The 13,895-nt window shown below is 37.0% G+C and overlaps 1 protein-coding gene across 8 annotated transcripts in view; it reads right to left on the reverse strand.

Annotated features, from left to right (window-relative positions):
* UTRN (utrophin) overlaps positions 1–13,895 on the reverse strand; it is a 275,914-nt gene that overhangs the window by 225,088 nt on the left and 36,931 nt on the right. For 6 of the 8 annotated variants that reach the window (XM_075146239.1, XM_075146238.1, XM_075146237.1 and 3 more), the window contains 7 exons: positions 11,104–11,254; positions 9,549–9,724; positions 8,274–8,409; positions 5,947–6,096; positions 4,610–4,694; positions 1,854–2,059; positions 513–630 (listed from right to left, as the gene is read on the reverse strand). In XM_075146239.1, coding sequence (XP_075002340.1) covers positions 513–630; positions 1,854–2,059; positions 4,610–4,694; positions 5,947–6,096; positions 8,274–8,409; positions 9,549–9,724; positions 11,104–11,254 — 1,022 coding nt within the window. Of the gene's footprint in view, positions 1–512; positions 631–1,853; positions 2,060–4,609; positions 4,695–5,946; positions 6,097–6,592; positions 6,792–7,671; positions 7,758–8,273; positions 8,410–9,548; positions 9,725–11,103; positions 11,255–13,895 lie in introns of those variants that run through there. The other 2 variants (XM_075146242.1, XM_075146243.1) reach the window with 2 other exon arrangements.

A 13,895-nucleotide genomic window follows, 5' to 3' on the forward strand; every position in this document is an offset into this window, starting at 1 on the left:
GGGACCTTTAAACTGGAAACTGAATTTTCAAGTACATATCAGTGACTTAAAAGCCCTATTGACTCTCAGTCAACAATTTTGAAAGTACATACACAAAATTATTGCCCTAAGTCACTACATTTATATGCTTTTCACTAACTGTCCAGTGGATCATAGCTCACAAAAATAAAGATACACGATTAGTTCCTTTAATCAACATATAAAAAATCCTCATCCCTGGGTCTGTGGCTGTCAAGTAACTCAAATTCTTCATAAGATATTTTGAAATCCCAGCAAAAATATTCACCTTTGTAGTTGAAAAAATGAACAGTCAAGAAAACAAGTGGCAATTCTTGTTCCAGGAATTTTCATTAGACTGTTAAAGTAAAAGCCACTTAACTGCTAAGTTTTCAGTTTGTTCAAGGAAGGCCACTTCAGTTAGGCTCAAAATCAAGAGTTTAAGAGAAAGATATGAAGATTTTTTTACTGCCATGGAAACATTGTATTTGCAAACACAGAATGGAGAAACTTACATTTTTCTGTGATCACTGTCCTAATGTCTGAACTGGAAGTTTTATTTTTCAAATTCTGAGCCAATGTAAAAACAGAATCAAGCTGAGGGTGCCGCTGGTCCAAATCTGCCTTTGTTATCTGTTGAGAATTAGGATATGATTTTTAAGTCCAAAAAGCAGAATTTAGTTAACATAATCTGTATTATTTTTAGATAAAACAAAACACGTATGTGTCACCACAAGTAGATGGCTGTTCCCATCATTATTATAATCCTTGAATTGTCACAGTATTATAACACTGCTTTAAAAAGCAAAAATATTCTGGATTAGTGTTACGGAAAATCCAGAGGTGAAGGTTAACCTGTACAAACCACACAGTTACCGCAGTCATTGCACAGTATTTTTCCAGTATCTATTTTTCACTCTCCCATACCTTATTTTTCTCTTACCAAGCACTGATCATTTATATGGGGGGGCCATAGGGCAAGGAGGGGGAGAGAGAGAGATGGAAAAGAACAGGGAGGAATAATCAGATTATATATTGTATAAAAAACATAGTTATTTCACTGTGGCAATGTATCAGAAGCCCATATTACAAGTATTATACAGTTAAAAGAAAGTGTTTCCAAAGTTACTGTACATCACATTATTCTTTCAGATTCCAGATAATGTTAGACACCCACAGAAACAGTTCAGCACTTGTTTAGCCTGCAGCTTTTACTCTACAGTTACTCATGCTAATTGATATCAAGTCAAATAAAATTAACCTTAATGGTAGCATACATCTCACAAATACTGCCCTTAGTCATGGCTCAGCATAGCATGAGCTATCAACAGAAACAAACATTTACATCACAAGCATTTATGTTACAACTTTTAATCATTTTAGCATGTCTCTGGAAATCAGTTTAGTCTAACTACAACACAACAAAACTCATTAGAAATCACTGAAGAGTGGATCATAAAGGTCACCCTCCAAGCAAATATGAAACTGCTCTGAAGTCTTCAGCATAAGCTATCTATATATTCCCAAAAAGAAGTCATTTTCAGGAGGTATTCTCTATATGCTTTGTTTAAAACAAAAAAATAGCAGTGCCTAGCTCACATAGGAACACAGGAATTAACAGAAAATAGTAGAGGGGAGAGGAGTGTAATAATAGCAGCATTTAAAGTGTAATTTTCAAGTTACACATTTACTGCAGTCAGTTTCTTTTTTTCTTTTTTTTTCTTTCTTTTTTTCTTTTTTTCTTTTTTTTTCTTTTTTTTTCTTTTTAAACACACATGTAATTTCTTTACTGAATATACAAGCTATTAAAGTGTGAGCCACTTTTCCAATCCACTAGCCCTCACAAAAACACATACTTTCATTCGTGCAATAGTCCGATTGATCTCTTCAGTATTTCCCACGGTGACTATGTTTGACTTGAGCATCTGGTCAATCAATACCAACCAGTCAGCCAGCTCAGTTGTAGTTTTATCCAGATCAGCAGGTGCAGAAAGTTCCAAAGCCTGCTGAGTCTGAACAGGAATTTCCAATGAAGAAGATACTAGCACCACCTTTTGGACATCTGAAACAGAGTTTGGGGTTTTTGTTAAAGAAAGTAAGTCATGGCCACATGTGCAATTGTGGGAATTACACAGGTTTTTGTAATTCCTATAAATATGCAACAGCATCTACAGAGAAAGCACAGCAAAATTTGTATTTGAGGCATTTTAACGACCAGAAACTAAGTAATCAGAAATTTCTTTTGCCTTTTTTTTTTTAAAGGCTATTAATTATTTCATTGCATGCCAAAAACTCACCCGAATGATTCAGCCTAAATACAAAAACAAACAAGATGAAAACTTGCAAAGGCGAAATGACATTAAATCTAATGGAGTGAAGCTAAACACTCTTTGACACGAAAGGGAATTGACCCTTATTAAGCATAAAAAACAATCCTTTCGTTTAAGATAAATATCTAAAATTGTCTTCCTCACTTTTGTATTATGCAGCAGAAAGGTTTTCCCCACTCTTGGCTCAGAATTCGCTTAAGCACAAGTAAGTCAAGCTACTCCAATAGATGCTTCATGGACTTGGCAATACACAACTGTCCTAAGAAGGGACAGATGCCCGCTAGTTCAGCCCCATCCTTTCTATTTTTTTAGCCTGACACTGCAAACAAGTGAGGAATGAGCTGAACAGTAAGATTCACTCCAGAAGCTGTGTTTGGTTGCATTCTAGTTCCAAGAAAACACTAAGTTAAATCAAGCGGGAGCATGAATATTACACATTTGCCTCAAGCAATGAAATACAGGAACTTTACTTAACAAACACCCTGTATGAAAGGAAAACAAGCTGAATCAAGTTTTTGAAAGGCTTAAACAAAAGTTGGTTTTCCTTCTTTAAATTTTGTTTACTGCTGCTGAATTGAAAAAAAAAAAAAAAGAGTTGATTTACTGAAGTTCAAGCTGCAAATTATTTCAGGCAAGCGCCGTCTTTTTTACGTAGTTTTCTAAAAAGGAGACCTGGTCATCTTGTTTACACTCTGTATCTGCTGATCTGCCTCCAACAACTTTGGGGCCGGTCCTGTTCAATATCTTCATCAATGATCTGGACGAGGGGATCGAGTGCTCCCTCAGTAAGTTTGCAGACGACACCAAGTTGGGCGGGAGTGTTGATCTGCTGGAGGGTAGGAAGGCTCTGCAGAGGGACCTGGACAGGCTGGATCGATGGGCCGAGGCCAACTGTATGAGATTCAACAAGGCCAAGTGCCGGGTCCTGCACTTCGGCCACAACAACCCCAGGCAACGCTACAGGCTTGGGGAAGAGTGGCTGGAAAGCTGCCCAGAGGAAAAGGACCTGGGGGTACTGGTTGACAGCCGGCTGAACATGAGCCGGCAGTGTGCTCAGGTGGCCAAGAAGGCCAACGGCATCCTGGCCTGTATCAGAAATAGTGTGGCCAGCAGGAATAGGGAGGTGATCGTGCCCCTGTACTCGGCACTGGTGAGGCCGCACCTCGAATACTGTGTTCAGTTTTGGGCCCCTCACTACAAGAAGGACATGGAGGTGCTGGAGCGCGTCCAGAGGAGGGCAACGAAGCTGGTGAAGGGCCTGGAGCACAAGTCTTATGAGGAGCGGCTGAGGGAACTGGGGTTGTTTAGCCTGGAGAAGAGGAGGCTGAGGGGAGACCTCATCGCACTCTACAACTACCTGAAAGGAGGGTGTAGCGAGGTGGGTGTTGGTCTCTTCTCCCAAGTAACTAGCGATAGGACAAGAGGAAATGGCCTCAAGTTGTGCCAAGGGAGGTTTAGATTGAACATTAGGAAAAATTTTTTTACTGAAAGAGTGGTCAGGCCTTGGAACAGGCTGCCCAGGGAAGTGGTGGAGTCACCATCCCTGGAGGTATTTAAAAGACGTGTAGATGAGGCCCTTAGGGACATGGTGTAGTGGGCATGGTGGTGTTGGGTTGACGGTTGGACACGATGATCTTAGAGGTCTTTTCCAACCTGTATGATTCTATGATTCTATGATTCTATGATTCTATGAAAAGAGGGCCGGTGCCAGTGTCTGATACAAGAATGTATCAATTGTCTGATACAAAACAGCTTCCTCTACAAGTTTTAGGAAGATAGGTATCTAGCAGATGCGAAAGACCTATCTGTGTCCCTGTTGAGCTGAAAGATGCAGAAAAAAAAGGAGATACTTTACAAATAATTAGCTGTAGCGAAAGCTACTAGTGGATCTTAATTACTAAAAGGCATGACCACAAGGCACAAACCCACAGGAAATCAGCCTGTCACAAATATAGCTATTTTGGTTTTTGTTCTGTACCTAGTACACTGACTCCTCATGACGAAGCCTAAGCTTTACTAAAACATTCCTCCATTTCAAAACTCTTAGGGGAACCCCAAAGGACTCCCCCAATCCTGAACTGCAGAGTGACTTTTTCCCTAACCAAACATTCCCTCTCTCTCCCATAGTAACATGAAGGTAGCCCCAAGTACAGCGATGGACAACATTTCTTATTTCCACTTGTCTTAGTTCATAGGGAAAGTTTTCCTTTTTGGATTATTTTTGACTGCAAACAGGATTAAACTCAATACAATTAAGCACAACAGAAGGATTGATCACTCACCAGAAGGCTTTGTCTGTGTAACAAGATGAGACTGCCCAACAAATGCCTCCAATTCTCTCACTCTATCAGGCACTTCTCTGAACACCTACAGCCCAGCAGAGAGGAATAAAAACAGTAAGACAAGCTATATTAACAGCAAAAAAGTAATCACTTATTAAAAGACAAAATATTCTACACCATGCTTGCTACAATGGCATGCTTCAGATATATTTCAATGAATTTTTTCAAGGTATCATTTAAAAACAATAAAAATGCCAAGAGGTACTCAGTATTGTATTATTATGTATTATTTCAACACATTGAAATTATGTATTATTATGTATTATGTATTATTTCAATACATTCCAGTGTCTTACCTAAATGTTGGAGAGAAATAAATGAACTGTTCTAGACAGGTTGTTTACATGTTTTTTACTGCCTAAGCATCAAAGTTATGACTTATTATTTGAGTACACTTCGAAGGAAAGATGACACAAAGCATCATTTGTGGTCATCAGTGACAGGAAAGTAGAGAAATAGGGAATTAATCTAGAAAGAAAAAATGTTACCACTAAACTCTATTGTAGTGAAGACATTTGCCTACTTTGCTTTTTAAAAGTTTTTAAAAGGCAGTGATGGAAATGTAATATTTGGGGCAGGGGGGAGAAGATCCCCATTTTCATGGCTGAGTAGGTAAAAACAGGTATTTTTTCTTTCCCTGAATTATCAAAAGCCCCTTTCCCCAATAAATTCTTACCACCCTGATCCATAATATAATCCCAAATAATTCTATTCCTTTTTGACTTGGATCCCCAGGCTCTGCTGGAAAAAAATGTGGTTTTACTCCAACCAGTGAGTTCTTTTCTTCTCATACACTTGCCAATGAGATTGAACACTAGAGTTTCTAATTTACAGCAGTTATACTCAAGAAGAATCCCAGACACACTTGATAAGATTTTCTCACTAAGCTTTACCACAGCTTCGTTTTCCTCTTAACTGCTGCAAACATCCAACTTTCCTATACAGCAAAGATTTATTGTGGCGCTCTCAATTTCAAATTAATACGTTACTGTTTGCCTCAAATAAGTGAAATATTTTTGATCCAACTATTTAAAAGAAAGCCAATACAAAAGAAAATCAACAAAAAACCTAAGCTAACTAAACTAACTCATTCTGATGGAAAAATGTCCACCAGTGTTTTCACACAGACATAGATTGGGGCACATTTCCTGAACATGCCTGCATGGCTTCCAAGAGATTTTATGTACATGTCACAGATACATGGAAAGGAAAACAACCATTCTGAGTACACCACTACATTTTCAAATTCAGGTATCCAATGCTGAAGAAATGCACACCTTATTCCACCTCACGTTGAGGGACTGCAGGCAATCGGAAAGTTTGTCTTTTTCCTGAAGATCAACATTTTTATCCAAAAGCACTTCAGGTTCAGTTCTGTTCAGCCATTCCAGTTTGTCTCCCTGTACTTCCATCTCTTCACTTAAGACCTGAAAGGGACAGAAGAGTTTTAGACTGAAGCAAAATGCATACATGCTTAAGTAAAGGGCGGGGGGGGAAGTTTTCCTTTAACTCCAATATTTAGAAATTACCCTGGAAATATATAACAGAAAAGCTTCTATTTTGGTTTCTATGCTCTATCTACAAATTATTAAAACATTTATTCAAATATCAACATTTATTGCTAACTGGAAAAAAGCCACAAACCTGCAGACAGCCAAGGTACCTATACAGCTTCATATCATGCACACCGATTCTCATCTCACAAGATGCTTCTGTTTGATCACCTCTGGATTTACCGTGTGTATCCAAAAGGCAATGCATTGTCAATAAAAATTGTTGCCTGCATTTGTTTTTAAAAAAAAATTAAAAACTAAGAGCTCACTCCTGACATACATTATACAAGTACATGGTAGATCACTACAAGGTACTTCACTCCTAAGAAAATGTACTCTAAAGGTATTTAAAAACTAAACATAACCTTACAATTTCATTTTGATCAACCTCCCATAGCCTTCTGTCTCTTTAAACATAAAAGTGTAAGTCAGACGCTGCAAAACAAAAAAAAAAGCTTATGCTTGGATTCCCACTAACTTTAAATCAACTGTGCTATCATTTGCCCATAGACCACAAGCACTGTGGAGTAGGAATCACAAATTTTGTCTTTAATGCAAGAGAATAAAAAAATTACCATAGCAAGTACACATATTTATCCACCCCAATATCTATACTAATGTCTGTTATACAAGTATTATGGAGGTGTGCATAGTAAAGTGACAGGAACACAGGCCTGGAAGGGAGATCATTGAACAGAGTACCCTGCTACAATAAGCACTACACCAAATACTGCCTTTCCTAAATTTTCAAGTGTCTACCTTAAAAGAATTATTTTTTTAAAGATGTTATATCCTTTTTAATTGGAGGCTGTTCCAGAAGCTCTATTTAGAAGTCTCCTCATTCCCAGACTATTTATTCTTGACTGATCAGTTATCTGTTATTCCCACTTCCCTAATACCAGCCTTTAATAATAGCTCATCTTCTCTACGCTTTCTTATTCTCATCATCATATCCCTTCTCACTGTTCTTTATTTGACTAGTCAAAACAAGGCAAGCGCCGAGTCTCTTTGCAGACGAGGAGTTCCTCACCGTCTTGAAAAGCCCAGCAATCCTACTCAGTACCTGTTCTATCGCAAACTCACCTTTCTTTAATATACTTAACCAAAATTACACACACATTCCTGCTTTCACAGGGCCAAATTGGTACTTAATTCTCTACTAGTGTTGCTCTAGCAACTTCTGCTCTTTCCCCCCTTATTCCGGTTCTACCTTTCACTTCAGGCATCTATGTTAAGGTATATGACAAGAAAAATTAAACTTTCATGATAGTCAGACAGCGAATACTCAACTGACACGAGATAATTTGTTTAAGCAAACACAACTGCAACTATTTTACACCATTATACACATTTGTAGGAAGTTCAAGCCTTTACACCTGATCTGATCTAGCAGAAGTTGGTTGTTTTTGTTTTTTTTTTTAAATTACTAATTTTTACAAAATAAGCAACCATGTTTGTTGACTTCTCCTTCCCTTCTTTTAGGATTCCAGAAACATTTTCTTTCACACATCCTACAAACCAAAGGGATTTTGTTGTCAAAGCCAGACACAAAATAAACAGGAAAAATACACACATACATATGCACTCAAGTTACTTGAAATGACCAAAACCCTTATAGTTTAAAAAGCAAGTTAAACAAAATCTTACACATGTAACAAAGTATTAAAGCTGTCCAGTAAATGGGACAATGATGCTTACTTACCATTTTAAGCTTATTGGCTTTTTGCTAAAGTTTTGACAATTACCAAGTTTACTTGGGGACATCATCGCCAGTGAAATTCCACTTATTAAATTTTATCAGTTGTACCTATATTTCTCACTTTCTGATACATAGCCACCATCTTCTGGCTAGATAACATAGTTATCTACGCAACTCAACTTCATTAAAAGAGGCATCTTGCCTGTGTAAGTAACCTCACAAAACTGCCTCACACAACCATCATATTTCTTTGGCTATTTATAACGTGAAAATTCTCCTCCCCAAAAGCTATGTCCTGATACTTTGCACAAGACATACATGTCATACACACATACACACTAATCGATCTTGCCTGTAATTCTCGCAAGTTTTCTTCATGGTTGAATGTAAACCTTGAGTCCAGAGCATTTTCTACATTTTCCAACCAGCAACGCAGCTCAGCCAGCTTCTTTCTGTATTCTATCAGCTGCTGATTCTCTCCTTTTAGCCTTAAAAAGGAGAACAAAAAATCCACATGCATTTCTGCAGTGAACACAGCACGTCAGTCCTACATTACTTCTGATATAACATAGCCACGTGTTTTTCAGTGGTTGGAGGATTTTAAAGGATTCATTTTGGTATTCAGAGGATTCTATCCTCATCATTAAAATGCAAGATTCTTGCAAATTAATACTACCACCTTAAAAATAGATAAATTTCAGTTCCAAAGTCACAAAATAGACTTTTAAAAGTCTGCAGAAAACATTAAACATAACTGACAGTATGACAACACCTTCAGGCCTAATCATTGTAAGCCACTACAAAGCCACTGTTAGTGAAAGTATTAGAAATGTCCCTAAATTCTCCAAGGGAAAAATTCCCTAAATCACACAAAGCTTTAATGGAACTTCTCAAACTAAATAAGTAAGAAAAATCTTATTACATTTCTAAATGTATCAGGAGATGTTAAAAACGTGTAATTATATAAATAGCCTCCAAAAATAACTATTCATTCCAGGGATTTATCCTTACATATTTTTAGCAGTAAGAACAGAGGGGGGACCCTATATTCCAAGATATGCTGAAAATTTCTCTATTTATCTCAGACAACCTTGCTCTTTGATTTTTTGAAGTAAATTTAAGGCTATTTCAAAATGGATTTTCATTTGGTTCAGAAAAAGTCAGATGGATTAAATCGTTGCAAACACAGACCTAAAGATCTTATTTTATAGTATTGTGGAAATTCAAGAACAATACAAGTGTTCCAATTAGTGTATCTTTGGCAATGCAAAAACAGAAATCAAGGTAATGTACTTACAGCCAGAGAAAATAGCTGAGTATTCCTTCCTAAAAAAGTCTGGCTCAGCAATGAAATGATTTTAAAAAAAAAAGGAAAATTGTAAGAAAAGAAGTTTTGTGGTTGTCATTTGGTGGGTTGTGTTAAACACAGACTCACTAAGCAGTCAATTGCAGGTGCATTTATGAGAAATTGGTTAGAAGACAGTTCAAAACACAGAGGTCTGAATGTCAGGAAAATTCAGATTAATGACAGTGTGCAACAGAATGCACTCTCTCTCCCAGAGTCTTCTAAATGAGGTTCTCCTCATCACAGCTGGTCAGACATCCAAATTTCTAATTAACTTATTACCTCTGTTGTCTATCCATGACCTCCGCGGTGATTGCTTTCCAGCGTCTATTCAATCCCGCCAGCTTCTCCTGCAGGAAGCTCCCGTCTGTAGCAGACAGCTTCTGTATGATGCCTTCCCCAGTTCTGTTCAATGCTGAAACACTGGTCTGATGGCTGCTGACCCCCTCTTCAAGTTCCTGTCAGAAATATAAAAGCCTCACAGAATTTTATTACTGTCTTAAAGTGACTTTGATCTGTGGCTTATAATATGCAGGATGAATCCTGCATATTATAAATATTTAGTAAAATATTATTTTACTAAAACAGGCACTTAAAGCCATCTTACTTAAAATCGGATGCTGTTGACTTAAGTTATTAAGAGTCTGTTGTTGAATCTAGTTCAATTTTCTAATGAGTGTCATAAAAAGACGACGACACAGAACAGGCTGCCGAATACTACTTAGGATCACAAGAATTCATTTAAACTATCAGTGCTAGAATCCACACTCACTTTTGATTCCTTTCCTGTTAATGTACAGCACTTTCTAGTAGTGCTAACAGATGGTATGACTTTTTTTTACCCAGTTCTTTTCCTAACCTATGCCCCTGACTATTTCTGTAACTTAACAGTATTTTAGCTAGGATAATTATGGCTGTGCTGCCCTAGTCCCCAGACATCACAGAAAATCCATGAAACTAAAGGAAATCAGAAGGTGTCAGGATCAAACCTTCAAATATCCCTAATCACTAAAAAACCTTACCTTGTTAGTAAAAATTTCTTTGCAACTAGATCAGGAATAAGATGATTCAAGAAAGAGAAGGGAAATGCCCTAGAAGAAAACTCCAAGCAGCAACAAGGATAAAATACAAACTGTATGTTAGGTAAAACATACATTCTTTAGCAACATATACCTAACTCTTGGATAACCGTTATTCCCAAAAGAAAAAAAAATCTGATCCTTAAAGTTATGTTTTCTTCTCTTGATTTAAAAGGAAGTAAAGTAGTTTAGCTAAACAGAAAAGTCTGCTTTTTCATAATGATGAGCTAGAAAGATATCACGAAATTAAATTCCAGAATTGAAATCTGAAACAATCAAACCTAAGACATCTGTAATGGGAATCTTCTCTTCTTCTAGATTGCTTATACAGGGCAGGATCCTCAAAGTCATTAGTTTAAAAAAATAATTTGCTAAGTTATAATTGACCATTGTTGGGGTCCAATTTTTTAATTATGAGTAGAAAGTAAGTGAAATAATATACTGGATTTCTTAACTGATTAACATATTTTTAAAGCTCTAACGAAACTTACAAAACAACAAAAATTACGGCAACATTGGAATTATCAAATTATCTCAAACCCATCCACACTAAGAGTCATCATATAAGCAGGAGTTGAAATCTTCCCCAAGAATCATTTTAAACCGCTACTGAAAAAGAAATTTTAACAATTACCTCTTTTTAAAGTGTAATTGCACAGCCGCAGTTCAAATCTATATGTCTATACAGAAAACCAGAATTTTAGACAAAAATCTAGACTTTTTCCAGCTTGCTTGTTTTCTGCACAAATCATACATACCTGCTGATGCAGCCCAGCTGTCTGCAGCTCCAGGCTGCCATCTGGACCACGGGCATCAGCTAACAACACTTCAGCTTCCGTTATCCAGTGGGAGAGATCATTGAGATCACAGTGGAACTGCCTCCACGCCTCAATCGCTCTATCAAAGCAACTGTTGGAAAACAAAGCATTGAAAAATTATCCAAACCGTTTCAGTGAAAAGGCTACGATTGCTACTCAGTGAGTAGAAACTTTCTTTGCGAAACAGAAAGGCTATCATACAGCCTGGTTAACAAAGCCCCAGTACTGAACGCTTCCTGACATAGTAGCAGCTGGTAAAAGCCAACAGCACAGACTGTTATTAACTTCCAGCTGAAGGAAAAAAGGGCAGTCCTAAGCAAACTTTTGTTTCTACCACTTAAAAAATAAAGATTGATTAGCTGCATCAAATTGGTCTGCAGAACCCTTTTTTTCTTTATTATAAAACAGTTCAAATATCAGATAGTGTGGAACACGAAAGATGATTAATTGCTCAGATTTTTTTTTTTATTCATAAACCATGGGGTGCTGGTGCTTGGAATTTAATAAGTGAAGGTGATTTTGATTATATAGAACTGACTGTATTACCGGTGGGCCCACATAAGTCGTAAGTAGGTCTTACACGATTTAATCACACAATAATTTACCAGGCGGTTCATTATTATTACCATCTTTGCAGCCTCAAATTAACGTGTAGCTTAACTTGAAGAGCAACATTTTCTAGCATGGAACAGGCTGAATTATCACTGTCAGAAGGTTGTTTTTAACTAAAATGAGAGTTCTACTATGTTAACAAACTAACAAAACCAGCCCATGACTTAAATAAGAAAACCATGTCAGAAAGGCATAGAGAGAGTGGCTTGCTTTCTATTTGTTGATTGCTAACCCTACGTTAGCATTATAAAGCAAATAGGACAGATGTCTCAAAGGACACAGGACTTGAGACAAGCATGAAATCTACATCAATACCAACAGACTGAATAGTATCCCATTCCAAACTAATAAAAGTCGTTGCCTTTAAAGACATAGGAGGCCAGGTCTCCTCCTCATTAGAGGACTCTCTAATGTGACAAATGAAAGATCTCATCTGCAGCCCATTATTTTTGTCTTAAATAATTCCAACAGCAAAGACTCCAGGATTACTGCTTATATACAGATGCAATCTGAAATTAGCAGCATAACATCAAAGATATCCGAAACCGAACTTTAAAGAGCTACCATTGCATCTATTTTCTTTGCTAATTAAATTCAACAATCCCAGAGTTCCTAGTAAGATTATTTTCATCAAAATTGTATCTCATTTTTATCAAGACATCCATACTTCTTGGCACATACAGGGCTTTTTTGTTATTATTAATCTTCACGTGGGCCAATTCTAATAAAGAAGAAAGCCTTAAAAATCTTTACTTAAATTTTTCTGACCCTACCTCCTAGTTCTGCCGTTTCAGTTTCCTGCACACATCTCAACTCAATACACTAGACCAACCTGTAGAATGACCCCAAATCTCATTCTCCTCTTATTTCTCAAGCACATTTTAGTCTAATTGAACATGCTGCCTCACGATAGTATCTCATTCCACATTTAATGAGAAGAGATATTCTATGCACTTAAAATAGTTTAAAAGACTATTTTATTGGCTTCTTTCAAAATGAAAGTTTCTGTGGGAGTTTTGAACACGTGACTTTTTTAGAATCCAGCATTTTAGAACTTTAGAGGAGAACGCTTTGAGATACAAAGCTTTAACTCCTGCTGTTTCTGTTGTGAGCCTACAGAACAATGAGACGAAATTTCACTCCAGTTTTGAGCCAGATGCACATGCTGCTGTTTCACCACAGACTGCCTCAGCTGAAAGATAAAAGTACCAAAGTCCTGTCACTACAGCACTGAGATTTGGCTACTCCTTGCGTCCTCTGCAGGAATCCACTTGCTTCCAAACCACAGCTCATTTCCGAGTCACCAACACTTTTAGCACTGGCGGAAAGTCCATGGCAGAAGGAGCAGAACGAGCAAACCAGCATTGTTACAAACAGCTCAACAAAGCATTAAGCCCATACATACATGCACACAAAACACACACACATTTTACTTTACACTTATGTTCAAGTCAAACTGAAGTCAACTGGATTTAGCTGAACACTTAAAAGCTTTGCTAAGTACAGTTTAATTCAACTTCTGCTTGGCTACATCATAGCTTTTATCAAAGGTCTAACTACTTAGTTGGCACTCAATCACAAAATCATTACTACCTTTGAAAACTAAATCATTCTTTTGCCACAGACTTTAGATGCTGTTTCTACTAATTCTGTCAAAATCAGAAATTGAAAAAAGACAGAGATTATTAAGGAGATAGAGTCTTCTAGCCTTCCTGCTTATACTTAGGGCAACACTGGGAAAAGCAAGAATAAACTTGGTTAAAAATTCTTCTTAGTAATAGAAAGGGTATAAAAATACTAATGCCAAAATACAGCACTTTAATAATATTAATACTAATACTGTCTTCATGACTCAAAGTATATCCTGCTATTAAAATTGTAGCACTTAATACATTCAGGAAGCTACATACCATTTTAGCTTAAATTGATAGTTCAGTAGTCCCTTTTGTATGAAAATCGCGCCCAATATTATTCTCATTAAGATGCAGAGCTTTACAAACTTCATGAAGTTCAAGATTAATTTGTATTCAGTGAACCAGCTGAGAAGGTAATCTGTTGCATTTTGCCAGCTAATCATAAACATGGAACTTACTCTTTGATACACTTATCTTTTTCAATGG

Source organism: Calonectris borealis, chromosome 3, assembly GCF_964195595.1.
Source record: "Calonectris borealis chromosome 3, bCalBor7.hap1.2, whole genome shotgun sequence".
Taxonomy (NCBI): domain Eukaryota; kingdom Metazoa; phylum Chordata; class Aves; order Procellariiformes; family Procellariidae; genus Calonectris; species Calonectris borealis.